This window comes from Camelus bactrianus, chromosome 8, assembly GCF_048773025.1.
Source record: "Camelus bactrianus isolate YW-2024 breed Bactrian camel chromosome 8, ASM4877302v1, whole genome shotgun sequence".
In the NCBI taxonomy this organism is placed as follows: domain Eukaryota; kingdom Metazoa; phylum Chordata; class Mammalia; order Artiodactyla; family Camelidae; genus Camelus; species Camelus bactrianus.
The window spans coordinates 50,235,735-50,253,140 of record NC_133546.1 but is presented as its reverse complement, the minus strand read 5'-3'; the positions used below and the strand labels follow the sequence as shown (position 1 = coordinate 50,253,140).

Genomic DNA, 17,406 nt, shown 5'->3' with positions numbered 1-17,406 from the left:
CAAGTACACACACACGTACATGTCTATATGTATTTGTATATACACAGGGTACATATGTTTATCAATATGTATAAATGATATACATATATGTATATGTATACTAAAACAGTTTTAAAGGAATTAAAACATCTGAGTAAAAAGCAGGTATTGTTTGAATGAATTAAGATTCAGTGTGTTGTCAAGGACAATTCCTTGTTTAAATGTCAATATCAACCTGGATAATTTAGTGGAGATTTGATCACGGCTTCATTTGCTATCCTGACAGAAATCTATTCCTCAATTCATTATTCCTTAATACATTTTCATTCTATGTTGAAAGATAATCAGTCCATCAAATATATTTTCGTATTAAAAAAACTTTAAATTTATAACTTGTAGAATAACTTTGCAGTCAGTCAGGTTTCCAAATCCCTCTCCATTCATTATTGGAAAAATGATTTCAGGCAACTTGCTTAAGTCCTTGAGCCTCACTTTTTTTTTTTTTAACCTGAAAAAGAGTATTGACAAAAGCATGCACTTCATGCTAAAGATTAAATGACATGAAACCTATCAAGTGCTTAGAATAATGCCAAGTATATGATACGCTTTCAGTAAGTGTTAGCTGTCATTAGTATTTTTTTTCCTAGTAGAAATAATAGCAATTATCTGAAATGAATGAAAACATAAACTCAGGCATCTCACTGCCTCTTCCACTCACCCTACTTGTATTTAAAATGTCAGAAGAATAAACAAAAAAGGAAAAGTCTTCATTCCCTCTGGAATTTAGGGATGGGGCCATCCCAATGACAGTTTTTTTCCTACTTAGCCTTAGTTTTTTTCCTACTTACACTTGAGACTAAAGAGAAGGAGGAAGCGAGGGTTGACACCTGATCCCATGCCCCTAAAATACCAGTGTGTGTCAGGATTTAGTAGAAAGCAATGGAAAATTGCAATTTGTATCTCCAGTCGTGCATTTTTTAAACATGAAAAGATTCTTTAATCTTGACGAAATATACCTCAAAAATTTATTATTATCAGACATTATAAAAATTCTAAGACTGATCTATTTAATTTTTCCTGTATTTTTGTTTCTAGAGTGTGCTGGGCTCTGTTGACTTTGCTCTGACCCATGTTACCACTTTGTCCCTTTCTTATGAGCCATTTATTTTACTCTCTGATCCCCATCCTCTCCATCACTAATAATCTTCCTTCATTTCCATTCTCTTCATTGATTGATTGTTTCCTACCTGGTTTGGCCCCTCTGCTGCTGAAATTGCTCTCTGTAACCCTGTCAGTGATGGCTACTCTGTCTCACCCCACTTATCTCGAAAGGCTGGGTCAGATCCAAGAGGCTGCCTGCCCTAGGCAGCACTAGCTAAACTCAAATGTCTTAGTAGTTTATCCCTAGAGAAACTGTTCTCTCACTCCCCCTGTGTATTACAGATTAAAGCCCAGCTGAGGGCTCTGCTCCATATTCTCTCACTAGAACCCAAGCTGATGGAGCCACAACCACGTGAGCACTGCTGATTGTCACATCAAGGAAAGAGAGGGAACATGGTGAACTGGACACTGTCTCTTAAAAGTTTCTTCTTAGAAATGAAAGCACATGACTTCTATTTATGTTCCATTGACCAAAGTAAATCATATGGCTGTGATCAATTTCATGGGAGGAAAAGAGTACAGTCTACTATGAGCTCAGAAAAAGACAAGCTGGAATATAACTGAATACCCCCCAATACCATATTCTCTATTGCTGTTTCCAGTTCTTGAATTCTCTAAGCTCCAGAAAAGCCATGCTTCTTTGTGGCACATGTCTCTGGATATACCATTCCTTCTCTTTTTTGAGTTATCTTCTACTCACTTTTTAATCATCTTAATCACAGTTACTCATCCACTGTTGGCTTCAATAACCAGGTCCTAGCCTTTCACTTTAAGATGGTTGATTCTATGATTCTAGATCAATTCATTGTCCTTACAGAAGGTCCATTCATCACCATGGACTCTAAGCTTCTTGAGTTGTTCATTTCCAGGAGACCTTTAACTACATTAGTCTTAAATATGCCTATAATTGGATCATAATCATTATTGTGAGCCAATATACACTAACTCTTAGATCAATAACTCAGAAATTCGATTCCTTTCCTTCTTGCTTATAAATATATTTGACCCCACTACACTCGTGTTTTACCCTATCAAACCTATGAGTTGATTAATCGTCTGTTTATTTTCCATATATTAATTCTCTCTTCTCCTCACATTTCTCCATATCGACCTTAGTTTCTGTGGTTTATTGTTACAAATATTTTCTTCTAATACAAAATTTTTTCCTTTGTTGCTTTAAAGCATTCACCTCCTCAAAACTTGACCCTGTATTTATGTCATTGTCTTCTTCACTGTGCCTGACTTAAAAGAATAAACTCAAATGGAGAAAATCAACCTATTGTGAAGAATGGAACAACTATAAACTGGCAGTAATCCCAAAATGAGCTGTCAACACTGCCACTGCTGCTACAAACTTTTTCCAGTCACCACACTTTCTTACATTCCACACACGGCTTTTAAAGTTTCTTTCTACTTACTCAAGTCTACCAGTCCCTCTTCCACTTACAGTAGAAAACCTGGTCTCCTGCTTCCAAGAGAAACAGAAACCTCTAGATAAGAATGTCCTACCCCAACCCTCCACCACCAACAAATTTACAAGCACTGCTTCTTTAGCTGTTCTCTTCTCTTCTAGGTTTGATGGAGAAATTGGTCCTGCTTAAGGATGTTCTTTTCATCTTTCTTTTCCATTCTAGCTTTTCTGTTCAGGAATTTTTAGACCCATGTCTTTCTTTCTTTGCTTTAGAAATCTAGGCCTTTCTCTTCTGATCAATTTCCAATGTATTTTTAAAAGATTATGATTTCTCATTTAAAAAAAAAATCCCTTTCATCTGTCACCCAGTGTTTCAGTTTCCCCTCTGAGACAAACTCCCTTATCTTCTTTACCTTTCTTCTTTAATTGGTTGCGCCAGCTATTTCACATCCCACCCATGATTCTTTTTAAACTAACACGTCATAAAAATTACTCTTATTACTGTCTCCAAGTTGCTAACTCCAGTGGCTATTTGTCAAGCTTTATCTTATTTGATGTGGAAGAAGTTATTTGTTCAGCTTACTACTCTGAAGCATTCTTTTCTGCTGGCTTCCATAAAACTCTCCTCATTTTCCAGTTGCCTTTCTTAGGTTACTATGGGCTATCTTTTCGTCCTTGGACTTTTAAGTGCTGCTAGAAAGAGTGCATAGTATAATAAACTTAGGGAAAAGAACCCTACTGCTTCATTTCTTGTCAAGATGATGTAGAAACATCTAGCTTTGACAGAATCCTTTTTGATTACTACTCATAACAAAAACTCATGCAAAATAAACAGAGTAAGCCTGACTAGAGCTATCTAGCTTCCATAAGTAGGGCATGTTGGTCTAGAATTATCCACGGATTTAAAGTGCTCTATGTGAAATCTAATTCTGAAGGCATGCTTGCTGCTTGAAACCAGCACCTTGGATGTGGCTTCCTTACTTGTGAAAGTGGCATGAAAATACTGGTGCCCTGAGCTTTGGCTCATTTGAAAGTTGTCCTATGAAAACCGAAAGTCACAGATTTAGTCAGATAACTAAGAACTCCATCGAGTTACCTAATTATTTTGGAACTACATTAAAAATACCACCAATATCATATCACTAGGGAATGTGAACCTGAAATCACCTTTATAAAACATTGATATGGATTGGAAGACAAGAGAGGGGTCACAGAGTGAAAGAAATAATAGAACCACTAGAAATGGATCTGTAAAGATATTTGGGTGAGATACGGAATGAAATCGATAAAAATAACAAAAAAAAATGTAAGCTCATATTGAAAAAACACAACTGAACACAAATTTTTCCTTATGAAGTACATTTTGTAGAACTATCTGACAAAAACTGTAAAATAAAAGCTAAAGGCAAAATATCTTTAAAAATTCTATGAAGCATCTACAAAAATAATTTTTGTAAAAAAATTTATATAAAAATATGAAAAATAATAAAATAATGAAAGTTAAAATGTATTAAAAGGTATAATTTTAAAAACTCGATAGACAAGGAACATTGAATGCAAAAATAGAACAACTTAAAAATACTGATTAATTTAATCAGCACCTAACACAGAAAAACAAGAAAATACAATTTATGAAAGACGAGCTAAGGGGCACAGAGGATAAGTGAGAAACACCAACATATATCTAGTAGGAGTTCCAAAAGAAGACAATAGAAAGAATTTGAAAGAAGCGATATTTGAAAGATAGTAGCTGAGGATTTGCTGGAATTTTGGTAAAATGTGTATCACTAAATCAAAAATGTACTCTGAGTAAGAGAGGCTAGGTTAAATAAATAAATAAATTGACCCAACTGTGAACAATACAGAGAGAACAACAACAACAAAAACCATTAAAAGACAAGCCACAGACTGATTTCCAATGCATATATTTGACAAAGGAATTTAAGTATATGGACTATAAGAACTTCTCGCAAATAGTCAATGAGAATGAGATATGGATAGAGACATGGGTTTCTGGAAGATCAAGGTCAAGTGCTCCGTGAGCTGGGTTTGATGATATGAGAACAATTCCTGGGATCTAGGAAATAATCCTCTTATCCAAGTGGTGGGCAAGAGAACAGATTAAGGCACCCTAACTACCTTGCTGTCAATGAATGTTAAGTAGCAAGAGGTAGTATTGAGGTATACCATCCAAATGGTGAAGTGGGCAGGTAGAAGAAGGTACAATACCATAAAAACGATGCAGAAAGCCCCACAGTTCCAGCTGAAAGGTAATGTGGCTGTGGCTGCTTAATTAAGGGGTCTCCAGAAGTGAAATAGATCATTTCAGACTAAGGATCTTGCCATCTAAGACAGAGCACTGGATTGGCCCAAAACATGGGGACTTTGAATGACTGGCAGATAACCAGCACATTGTTCAAAACTGAAGCTAAATGAGTCTTGTTGCTGGTGTAGAGCTGCTCCCTTCCTCCACTCTCCCTGATCCTTCTTACACCTCTATCCCAATCTCAGCTTATTTATGGACAAATATTAGTAGAGATTGGGCTAAAGTCTTCCTGTTTCCAAGAGGGACCCAAGACCAGAAATATCCATCCATGGATATTAGAGAACTTTGGTTATGTAAGAAACTTGTATTGCTTTGTTGGATACAGAAGACCAAGGCACCATTCTACCTAGTCTCATTGGTGTCATGGGTCATCCGCATTCTGCTGATCAATTTTAGTCAAGATCCACAAAGAGGAAAGCAATCTACTGTGACCTTATGTTAAGACCCTTTGGGCCAATTCAGTGAACTGTAATTGTTGCTTCTACATCTGTATGTAATAAAAGGAGTTCATCTATAATGTGTCATTTCTTAAGGCCCAGAGGGAATCTTCTCAGTCATAAAAAGTTGTGTGTAGAAAAGTCCTAGTATCTTTGGAATCTCATGATTCTAGTGACCCCTTTGAACTGTAAGTCTCAATGGCTGATGCCTTTGCCCCTTGATATCCTGTGCCTGAAATTTTTTCTCAGAGTTCTGGACTCATCGCCTTCTAGACACAGCTACCATCTACACCTTTCTAAAAGCTGCTATTAGTTTTCAACTAGACCCTCACTAAAACTGAATGCCTGATCCACAGAAACCTTGCATCTCCATGGCCTGAGAGTCCTATTTTGAGGTTGGCCAACTTAGACTTTAATAACTAACAATATGGGAAGGCCCTAAAAGTTTCACTTATCAAGTGGAAATGGTATATTCAAGAACTCATCCAGCCAGGCAGCAGTGACAACTTGGCTTTATATGAAATGAGGTAACTATCCTTGTGGGGGAAATTTTATCCTCCACTTCACAGCTTAAAACAGCTTTTGACTAACCAGGGTCCTAGATTTATAGACGTTCTTCTGAATGCCTAGGCTTGGTTCACCGACAGGTGGAAACGTAATGTTGTTCACTGGGCTCCTGTGGCTATTCAACATCAGTGCTAGCTGCCCAGAACCCAGACTGGGCCTGATCATTCTTCCTAGTGGGCAGAAATCAAGGCCATTCTCATAACTCCAGCTACTGTCAGTGCCCTAGGTTTTAGTCTGCCCTTTGGAAAGCTACATTCTGGTAGATTAAATATACCCCTCTCTGGGACCACCAACCATGGAAACAAATTCTGGCTGCTGATTAGAAAGTTTGCGTCACGAATAAATTCAGAATCTATTCTTATTAATTGCTATGTTGGTCTTTCTCGCTCATAGTTTAAATCTCAAAGTTATTCCATGAATCTTCTCCTAACAACTCCATTGATCTTTTCCTCATACAATTCATTGTGTTTTTTATCATTCCTCTGGATATTTCTTGCTTCAAGGAATCTTATATAAGCTCTAGGACGGATCATGTTGAATTATCTTTCCATTCCCACTCTGCCTAGTCTACCAGTAAATACTGATGGATAGATCCTGTCATATTGTTTCACACATGAGAAAATAGAAGCTTATTTTAACTCTTCTATGAGATATATTGATGTGAACTTTTAAACCAGGGAAAAAATAGTAATTACCTTCTGAAGTCATAGATATTTAATATTTTTATAATTTAGTCTGTGTTCCGAGTCTTTGTTTTTACATGTACAGAGGGATAATCAGATTGACTATTGTCTCCTCTTAATCCTGGAAAAACTACATGGACGTGTAAAAAGATATCAGTAGCCTTGTAATACAGAAGCATTTTTTTCAACATGTTATTTAATATTGGATATCAGAGGCTCATCTGAATTGCTCAGGCTAAAATATTTTTAAAAGCGGAGATTATTTTTCATTACCCTTAAAATACAAAATATAGTGACTACTTTTAAGAAATTAAAATTAAAGTATAACAGTCCTTTAACAATTTACTCATTTCATACTTTAAAAATAGTTTATTTATTTTCAAGAAAGAGCTGTATTTGTACTGAAGTTAATCTACATGTTTAGGTCAAATGAAATTTTTTATATGTGTATTTTGATCTTTACATTTTCTTTTTTTTTCCTCATTCTTAAATAAAATGACCACAAAAATTCTACAGATTTCGCTGATTGCTTGAAATTGTGTTTCTTTTGATTAGTGAAGGTTTTCAAGGTAGAATACGTATATATTTAAATGACATATATTGTTCTTTCTTACTGGAATAAAAATAGAATATATATTCAGTGAATAAAAATTATAAATTGAGAAATAATACAAAACAACTAAATTCTACTAATAGGAAAATTATCAACATTTTACTAATTTATTTTTATTGTTGAGTCTATCCAACTTCTATATATTGTAGAACTTTTCAAACACATGCAAATAGAAAAGTAAAGTGAAATTTCATGTACCTATCACCAACCCTCATGGATTAAAAACTCATGGCTAATTTCATTTAATCTCTACTGCCACAAATTTGCTTGCCAACTGTATTGTTTTGAAGCAAATTCTAGACTTCGTGTCATGTCATGTACATATATTTCAGTATTTATCACTGAAAGAGAGGAACTAAAATTTTAACATTGTTTAACAAATACTAATATGTACTTTGTATTTGTTCTAAGTATAAGCATTTGATACAGACTTTTGAATGTAGGGAATTAAGTAAATTTATGTTTTAGACTTGACCTGTTCAAAATAAGTTAGTTTAATAATTCAGCATATGATATAAATGTATTTGTAGAACAAATCCTGGGAGAGATATGTTGTATGTAGCTAAATGTTATCCTTGTTCTGTCGGCAAATATACAGAAGATCTTGTTATAACTTGTTCTCTACAATATTTAAATGAGCCTAAAATCATTTAAGTATGATAATGAGGCTATATAGAAAAATTACCTAGTGTTTATTTGCATTTTTAGTTGGAAAAAGGGATAGAATAGGTTTGTTTATGATTTACAAGTGTCAACTACCTTTCCACTCGTCTCATTCCCTCTCATATTGAAGAATGAACCACTCTAAAGATCACTTTTAACATTTTTAACCTCCTCAGCACAGTCGTTGTTTTTAATCTAGTGATTGAAAACTTTCTTTACTATTACCACCTATGGAGCCTTTATGTAGTGGTCCCATTTCAACTCCAGATTTTGAAAAATTAATGTACATTCTAATAATGAATATCTTCTTATATTAACCCATTAGAATAACCATTGGACAGGCCAGTAAAAGCGTAGCGCACTGTACCTTGTGCATACTTTACCTGTTGTGATTATTAGGTCTTTCCCTGTATCTGTCTCCATGTTAGTCTTCCCTGTACTGCTGTCACCTGAGAAATGAGACTGTCATAAGCACCTTTGTATCCTAAACTTTGCCCAGGCCCTGGTACCTACTTGAATTTTCATAAACCTTTGTGAAGGAATGTTTCTTATTGTGATGGATATTCTAAATATATTAATTCTAAATTTATTCTAAACTGAGTAATTTCCAGCTTTAACATAAACTGATTATAATGGAAAACTTAATGGCATTGATTATTTGTAACTCTTACAAGGTACCTATTATTTTTAAATTGATCCTAGAAATTCACTGTGCTTAATCTATTGTCCACAGAAGAATGGTTTACTAAAGCAGAATGATAAGTTCACAGTTCCATTAAGAAGGTTCCTTGTAGTTCATAGTCATCCATTCTAGTGCTAGTAGTTGTTTCTTGGTCCACTGGTTGTGTTCCCAGAGCATTTAAACCAGGAAATAAAAAAAGGTTTAGCTGAAAATACATAGGTGAAAAATAGCTTAAATCAGTAACAATGAATTGCGTGAATGTTTTGTAGGAATAGCCTGAGATTTTAAATAGCGTTTTGAGTTGTTTCTAGTTTTCTGTTGTGAAACTTTCATATAAATTTGTGTCAAAGAATCCATTCAACACATCTCTTTCTTTCCAAGTACTTGCTTGATAAATATATAATAACATTGAGTAATATTGTGGACTTTCCCCTTGTTTTGCTTTAATGTGTGTTTAAACATTAGAGTTGTAGAAAGTATTAGAATATTATTCTTCTTTAGGTTATTATCTTTAGCATAGTAAAAAATTTTTATTTAAACTATAATTTTAAAAGACATGAATTATTTTAAAATCAAGAAGTCTGTAATATCAAACATCCAGAAAGAAAATCTCAGAAACACCATCATTCAGTGCTTTGCTCATGAATAACAGATATACTAAATTCCACTTTGGAGTATTAATATGTATGATTTCCAATTGTTTTTACTAGAAGTTTAGTTTCTTGAAATTATCAATGTGAAAAAAAAAATTCCTCAGTTTCTGTATATGTATTTTTTTCCTAGGCGGCTAAACTAACTCAATTAGTGCATTAAAGAACAAATAAATCTTATGGAAATATTGCAGTGACAGAAGAAGAGATATTGTAATAATTCTAGTACAGGAATAGTAATATTTATAAACCATCCAGTTGAGAACTTACAGTGAAATCAGATCTGGATGAGAATGAAACAAAACAAACAAAATTAAAATAATTAACCATGCCCCACTACCAAAAAAAAAAAAATCAGTGTTTTGAATCCATGGCTCTTCTGAAGAATTACCAGTTGAGAAGTTCATTTTTTATTCTGTCATTGTTGACAAGGTTGGTAGATTTAGGCAGTATCATTTGAAATTACCAGCAGGCTTACTGAAGCATTAATAAAGTGACAGCGCCGAGGCAGCAGTGGAATCTACTACTGTTTGTGTTTAATTCTTTCTTAATTGTCCCTATTCAAGTCCTATAAGTGAAAGAAACCTTATGTGATAACTTGATTGACTACCTTACTTTCTGCTGTGTATTATGTGGTTACTACTTGGTTTGGGGAAAAGCCAACTAAGAGCATATTTTTCAAATATAAGCTTGTATTTTTGTAAACCTTCAAATAGATCTTATGCTGTGTACAGTATACTATATATATATACAGTTCATGGAAGTTCAAAATTTGGTTTTTCACATATATGAAATGTATGTAACTTTAAGGCCATCAAAGTTTTTTCTTAAATACAATCCAGTGAGTACTGACCATGGCTTGAAGTGATTTCTTGTTAATTATAATAACTAAAGCCCAGCTTATCACAGACTTGTTAAATATGGAAACTTTTAGTAATTTATTATTTCAGTTACATCAAAAGTAGAAATCATGCACATAAAAAAATCTTACTTTTTTAACTTCTTCTTCCTCTTATATGATCCCAATATTAACCACATGATCCAGCATGTCTCACCCTGCCAGAGACAGAGACCTGAAAGCATCAGTGGACTGAGGTTGGGATGATGGGAGAGATGAAGGAAAAGAATGTTTTTCCTAAATATTCTTATCTTTATTACTATGTGGTCTTTACAATAAAAATGAGGCAAAGCCAATCTAAAAAAAGCTTTTTAGGAGAAAAAATCATTGAAAATATAAACCTCAAGAATACTCTTCTGTAGAGAAAGTTAGGGAATCCCGGGGGTAGAATTAGTAATAGTGATAGTTTTATCCACTCACTCATTCATTTAAAAGTATTTATTAATGACTACTATTTTCCAGGTACTGTACTAGGCACTGAAGATATAAAATTGGACCAAATAGAGAAACTCCTCACTCAAAAGGGACTTCTGTTTTATTGGAAGAATGCTGACAACAAGTGACAATTTCAGGTCATGATAAGTTTTATGAAGGAAATGAAAATGTGGTAAAAGATAAAAGTCACCTTTGGGTGACTGACATCTGAACAGACACATAATGAAGTAAGAGAATAAACTATGTAGAAGTATGAGGGGCAAGCTTTCCAGGTAGAAGGAATGGTGAATAGAAAGGCCTTGAGAACAAGAATGTGTGCACACGTTTGGAGATTAGCAAGGGAGCCAGACTTGTTGGAGGAAGAGTAATCCAACTAGGGCCAGAAGGGTGATTGGGATCAATATTGATAAGCCGGGCCACCTCTTGCAGTGCTTTGTAGGCTGACATTAGATTTTTTTCTAAGTGTGCTGTAAGTCATTAGAAGATTCTGAGCAAGAAGTGATAATCTGGTATGTGCTTTAAAAAGAACTTTCTGGTGTCTGGATGAAGAACACTAGGCAAGAATGAAAGCAGGGGACCAATTAAGAGGTCGCCACAAGAGTCCAGGTAGTGTGACTAGGAGGACAGTGGTGGAGGTCGTACACTGTGTATACAGAGGTGAACCATGTTTCCCTGAAAGTGTACACAGGGGCAAAGCATTTGTTCACATTGTACATTGTGAAGAATTTAGGAAAGTGTGCTATCACTTATAAGTGACACTATAATTAATAAGCATAATTAGCTAGCTTACATTTCTTAACTAAATCAGTGAAAATATTCCAGTTTACCCATATGCACTTACTGTTTAATTATTTTACCCATTTACTAAGCATTTCACAACATTATAGAAAAGAAAACAATGTTTAGAACTGGTTTTTCTTTGTTAGATTGCAAGAGCTTTCAGAAGTATACATAAGATGTCTCACTGACCAGATCACACATTATAACATAACATCATTATATGCTTTGACTCCAGGGACTTAATAAGGAAGGTTTTCTCAACGTGATCAAATTTGGAGTCATTGTGCCATTCAAAAAGATATGCTTTGTTATCTAATTTTTGTATTAAGGAATTAGAAATTAGACCAATAAATTTTACCATTGTTCTTTAATCTTTAATGAGACTTTAATCAAAGGACCGCTATTAGCTATATAACTCCATAAAAAGAATTATTCAGTTCTCCCTAGATGGTTAGCTCACTAGAAATTATATTAATGAACAAATAAATCTTATTTCTAGAGCAAGATTAGAAAAAAGTTTAAATTTAAATTTCTTTTAATTTTCTTTGAACATTTTAGTTAGTTATATTGAAACTGTATTCAGCATTTACTAACCCATTCTTTGGTGCCAGATTTTGTCTGATACCTGAGAGATGTTAGATTGATTATGATCATGGGGCTAAAGACAATTTGGAAGAGTTTCACATAGAATGATAGAATAGTAAATTAATACTTATTAAATTAATAAGATAGCTGATGCCTAGGTATCTTTGTGCAATTTCCGGGGAGGGACACTTTACCATTCTCTCAGTTCAGTGCTGTGTGCTTTGATTGAAGGAAATGCCAGCAGGCTTCAAAGTGCCCATACACTCCTAAGAACAGGGACAATACAATTGCAACAGTACATACATTCAAAACTCTATCATATTAGGTGACTTACATGGGAAAAATCAGAAATAACAACATAAAGTATTGTTATGTGTTAAATTACATGATTAAGTTTATAAGTGCATAGTACTTTACTTAAGAGAAATTAATGTATATAGAATGTGCAGGGAAGGCTGCATTGGAGGAAAAGAATTGGATGTGTCTTACGGAATTTGTATAGTGCAGAAAAGGGAAGATCATCTGTAGCAGGGGAATATAGAAACAGTAGAGCATAAGAATTAGTTATAATGCATTTGAATGATTGTATAGAAAAATGGTGGGAGATGAATATGGTTAAGTCATACTTTCCTTAAACTCTCACAATTCTGGTTTTTGTATCGTAGAAAGAAAATCCCACTACAAATTTGGTAGAGCTGTTGTGAGATTTAATGAAAGTATTATCGGCAAAGATTACAACACAGTCTTGGCTCACCGTGTTCACATTTGATGCTAGTTACTGCTAAGATATTCCTTACTCTTATTGCTCCTACCCTCCCCATTCAGGCCTTTGTCATCTCAGACTCTTTCTTCAAGCTGCAACGCAAGTATAATTGTTCGGTAAATTCCTCTCTGACCCAGTCCCGCAGAAGTGAGCACACTATTCATATAGCACATAACAATTTACTTGTTTATTTTTCTTTCGATGAAATAGGTTTTTTTCAATCTGTTTTGACCATGGGCTGTTTCTAATGCAGGACTACTTTCTTCTTTAAAATAAAAAAATCAATTTACTAAATCCATTTTCATTAAATGATATTAACCTCTATCTACAGAGATAAAAAGTTCTAGGATTATTCAGTTTTACCATCAAGCTCTCTTCTCCAAACGCTCAGTCTTGAATAGCGTGATATTTGATCCGAAAATACCACATCTACCATTATAAACATTTAATAACATCATGATTAGATTCCAAAATTATTATATTATTAATAGATTTGTAATGAAGTTAGGTCTTATTCATAGATAAGGCTATTGTGTATAAATAAATGTTCATCTTTATTATTGCAAGATAGCGCTGACGCCTCATTTTTAAAATTGATTTTAAAAATGTATTTGATGTGCAATTAGATACTACTTTTTGACAACTGATGTTTGATATGTTTTGTGTACTTTACTGTTAATAGATAATCTAGTTAATTAGTCAATCAACATAACACATTTAATTCTACTAACTGAGGATATAGTTTAAAAAACTGATGTTATTAAAAATAATTAATATACTTAAAAAAAACAGTTTTAGTTTTACGATAAAGTTGTACAGAAAGTAGAGTTTCCATATGCCTTCTCCTGTCCTACCCACTCTCCCCACAATTTCCCTTATTATTAACAGATTCTAATAATGTAGTACATTTGTTACAGTTGATGAAACCATCACTGATACATTATTATCAGCTAAAGTCCATAGTTTACATTAAGAATCACTCTGGTGTTTTCTAGTTTTGTGGATTTTGATAAATGCATAGTGTCATGTAGCCCTCATTACAGAGTCATACAAAATAGCTTCACTGCCCTAAAAATGTTCTGTGTTCTACTTATTCATCACTCTCCCCCTCTCCTGAACCCTTGGCAATCGCTGATCTTTATACTGTCCTTATAGTTTTGCCTTCTCCAGAATATCATATAGTTGGAATTATACAGTAGGTAGCCTTTACAGACTGGCATCTTTCACTTAGCAATGTGCATTTAAGGTTCTTCTGTGTCTTTTCATGGCTTAACAGCTCATTTCTTTTTGCTGCTGAATAGCATTCCATTGTATGGATGCATCACAGTCTGTCCATTTTTTAAAAATTAAATATTTTAAAGTGTTTATACCTTTTGTTTCAAATGACTAGTTTCTTTTATAATTGAAAACATATTACATAATTTTTTAATTTTCTTTTTCCCTTTAATATTTGGAATAGAAAATTTTTTAGGCAATGCTAAGTAAATTTTGAAATTTGATGTAGGTCTAGTCAATCCTACTAATATATGCCTATAAGAACAACTTTTTTCAATTATGTAGTGGTTTTGTTTTAATATATGTTATTTCAGTTGTTTCCTAACTTTGGTTGATATATATTATGAATTAAACATATTTAAGCATGTTCACTTACATGTTTTGTATGTGGTAAAATTCTACTTTCCATGAGCCTAGGAGGAGGGCGGTTACAAAGTTAAGTGGCACATGATAAACTGTGCTGAGTATTCAATCACCAAAACAGGGACAAATCACCACTTTATGGTGTTCTTTTTTTTTTTTTTTTAACCTGGAAACCTCGTTTCTTAAATTATCAATTTCTTTCTCTAACAAACTTGTTTACTTTTTCAAACCATCTTTGTTTCCTTTTCTTCTGTCTTAGACGAAGTGCTATCTCCCTATGGAAAATAGAACTCTGCACCTGACCCTCTAAATTCTGACTATAATCTATTAACTCCTGCCCTTGCTTCTGTATTTCCCTTTCTATCTCTGTAGACTCTTTCATAACTGAATGAATGAATGAAAGAAAGAATGAATGAATGAATGAATGAATGAATGAATGAATGAAAGAAAGAATGAATAATGTCTCCATGATTCCATTTCTATTTTCTGAGATGAACGTCATGGTTAGTTCTAGGTATTGATTCCAAAAGCTTAGTTATCTCTTTGGTTCCAGTGTTCAATTAACCGTATGACAATGAACACGTTTTTCACTTTTATGGTTTCAGTTTCCTTATCCAAAAATGGGAATAATAGTAGGATTATGTAAGAATTAAATGTTACAGTTCATGTAACTTTCTTAGCACAGTTCCTGTTGTATAGCAAATGCTTAAGACACATGAGCAATTATTATTGTCAAATTGATATTCTTTGATTATGTAAATGAAAATATGAAATATGATGGTACTCTTCCCAGGACTCTGAAGATCTGTTTTTCCTTCCTGGTTTCTTGGAAATGTGTTTCTCTTTCCATTGCTACTCTCAGAGATTCTCTATCCGAGCATCTCCCAACCCTCTCCACCACAAATGCACACAAACACGGTTACCCAGAATAATAATGTTAACAAAGTTAGCCTCGTAGAGAAGTTTCTTCCTTAAGTCCCCCAACAAGCCCTGAGGCAAGGAAACAGTAGAAGATCAATCTCATTCTCCTGTACATCTTTCTGCAGCTTCTTAGGATGAGCATTTCTCATGTAATCTCTGAAAACTCAGTATGTTTATAAAAAGAAATATAGAAATATAGCTTCCCATCATAGATGGGAATAGATGCCTTTGTAATTTAAAATATTACAATTATTTCTTTCAATGTGTTAGAGCTTAAGTTCATCCCTGACAGATGGTTATAATATGGTGAGTGAAAAGCATTAGTAGTTTAACGTATTTAAGCTACCGTGGAAAATTAGCAACTTTGTGAAAATTGAAAAACTCATTTCTTAATGCAATTTAAGCAAGGCTGCAAGGATTTTCATTAAATAACATAAAACAAATTAGAGAGATAGAAACAAAACTCAGGGGCAGTAAACACAATCACATTAAAAGACCATTTTCACAATGTTAACTATTTAGACTAAAACTTTTTTTATTGAAGTATAGTCAGTTTACAATGTTGGTTACTTTCTGATGTACAGCATAGTGATTCAGTTATACATACATGTATATATATTTCTTTTCACATTCTTTTCCACTCTAGACTGTTGTAAGGTATTGAATATAATTCCCTGTACTATACAGTAGGACCTTGTTGTTTAGGTATTTTATATGTAGTACTTAGTATCTGCAAATCCTGAACTCCCAATTTATCCCTCCACTCTACCCCTACCCCCTCTGGTAACTATAAGTTTGTTTCTATGTCTGTAAGTCTGTTTGTTTTGTAAATAAGTTCATTTAAGTCTTTTTTTTTTTTTGATTCCATGTATAAGTGATATCATATGGTATTTTTCTTTTTCTTTCTGTCTTGCTTCACTTAATATGACAATCTCCAGGTCCATCCATGTTGATGAAATGGCATTATTTTATTCCTTTTTATGGCTGAGCAGTATTCCATTGTGTGTATGTGTGTGTGTGTGTGTGTGTGTGTGTGTATACACCACCACTTCTTTATCCAGTCATCTGTCAATGAACGTTTAGGTTGCTTCCATGTTGGCTATTGTAAATCAAAGACTAAAACATTTTAACTATACTCTATAGTTTTAAAACCAGAAAAAATGTTTCTTAATTATCAGCTAAATATTTTGAGGTAGTTATTATTATTATTATTATTATTATTATTATTATTATTATTATTATTATTATTATTATTATTATTATTACTACTACTACTACTATTATTATTACTATTATTATTAATTAGACCAAAGTATTTAGAAAATCATAATTGATGCTGTTTTTACACTTTAGATTAAAAGTAATTATGAGCAGGTTGAATAGCATAATAATTCAGGTGTTGAATGTACAGCAGTTTCTTTCATTTTTTTATCCTAGAATTTTTTTCTTTCTGTGTCTACTTGCAATAACTGCTGATGTGCTAATCTAGAAACCCAGAAATGAGTAACAGAGTAAATCAGATGCTTCATTCCAGAGTGAAGAATGCTTTAAATGGTAACATGACCATTACAGGGACAATTCTTAAGTGTAAAGTCTTCATTTTGTTTAATTTGGTTACCACTTTCTTGTGACTTAGAACCATTTTTCCTCCTTTTTTATGTTTCTCTCTACAGAAAGCCGACCTTGCAGTTGCTCCACTGGCTATTACCTACGTTCGAGAGAAGGTCATCGACTTTTCCAAGCCCTTTATGACACTTGGAATAAGTATTTTGTACCGCAAGCCCAATGGTACAAACCCAGGCGTCTTCTCCTTCCTGAATCCTCTCTCCCCTGATATCTGGATGTATATTCTGCTGGCTTACTTGGGTGTCAGTTGTGTGCTCTTTGTCATAGCCAGGTAACATGCTCACTTTTGTGATTTTTTTGGCAATTGTTACCTCCTTTTTCTAACTAATAATTGTCAAAAGTCACAATCAACTTTACTTTTCTTTTTCTTTATTTCCCCTTGGGTGCTGGAGAATAATGAACTTTTCAGAGATATATAACTTATTAAAATGTACTATGATGCCTTTTGGGGCAGAAAGCATGCTGGTTGTGTCAGTAAGCTGTAAGTGTGGTAGAGTTTACTTTTATTAAGCAGAAGCTAAAAACAGTTCAAATCACTATGATATAAAAATTATTTCTTCATTTTGAAAATTTCTCTTGAACCAGACA

The 17,406-nt window shown here is 33.6% G+C and overlaps 1 protein-coding gene across 3 annotated transcripts in view; it reads left to right on the top strand.

Moving 5' to 3' along the window:
* The window catches only part of GRIK2 (glutamate ionotropic receptor kainate type subunit 2), a 926,084-nt gene that overhangs the window by 761,363 nt on the left and 147,315 nt on the right, over positions 1–17,406 (top strand). For all 3 annotated transcript variants that reach the window (XM_074368582.1, XM_074368583.1, XM_074368584.1), the window contains one exon: positions 16,866–17,089. In XM_074368582.1, the coding sequence (XP_074224683.1) occupies positions 16,866–17,089 (224 nt within the window). The remainder of the gene's footprint in view (positions 1–16,865; positions 17,090–17,406) is intronic.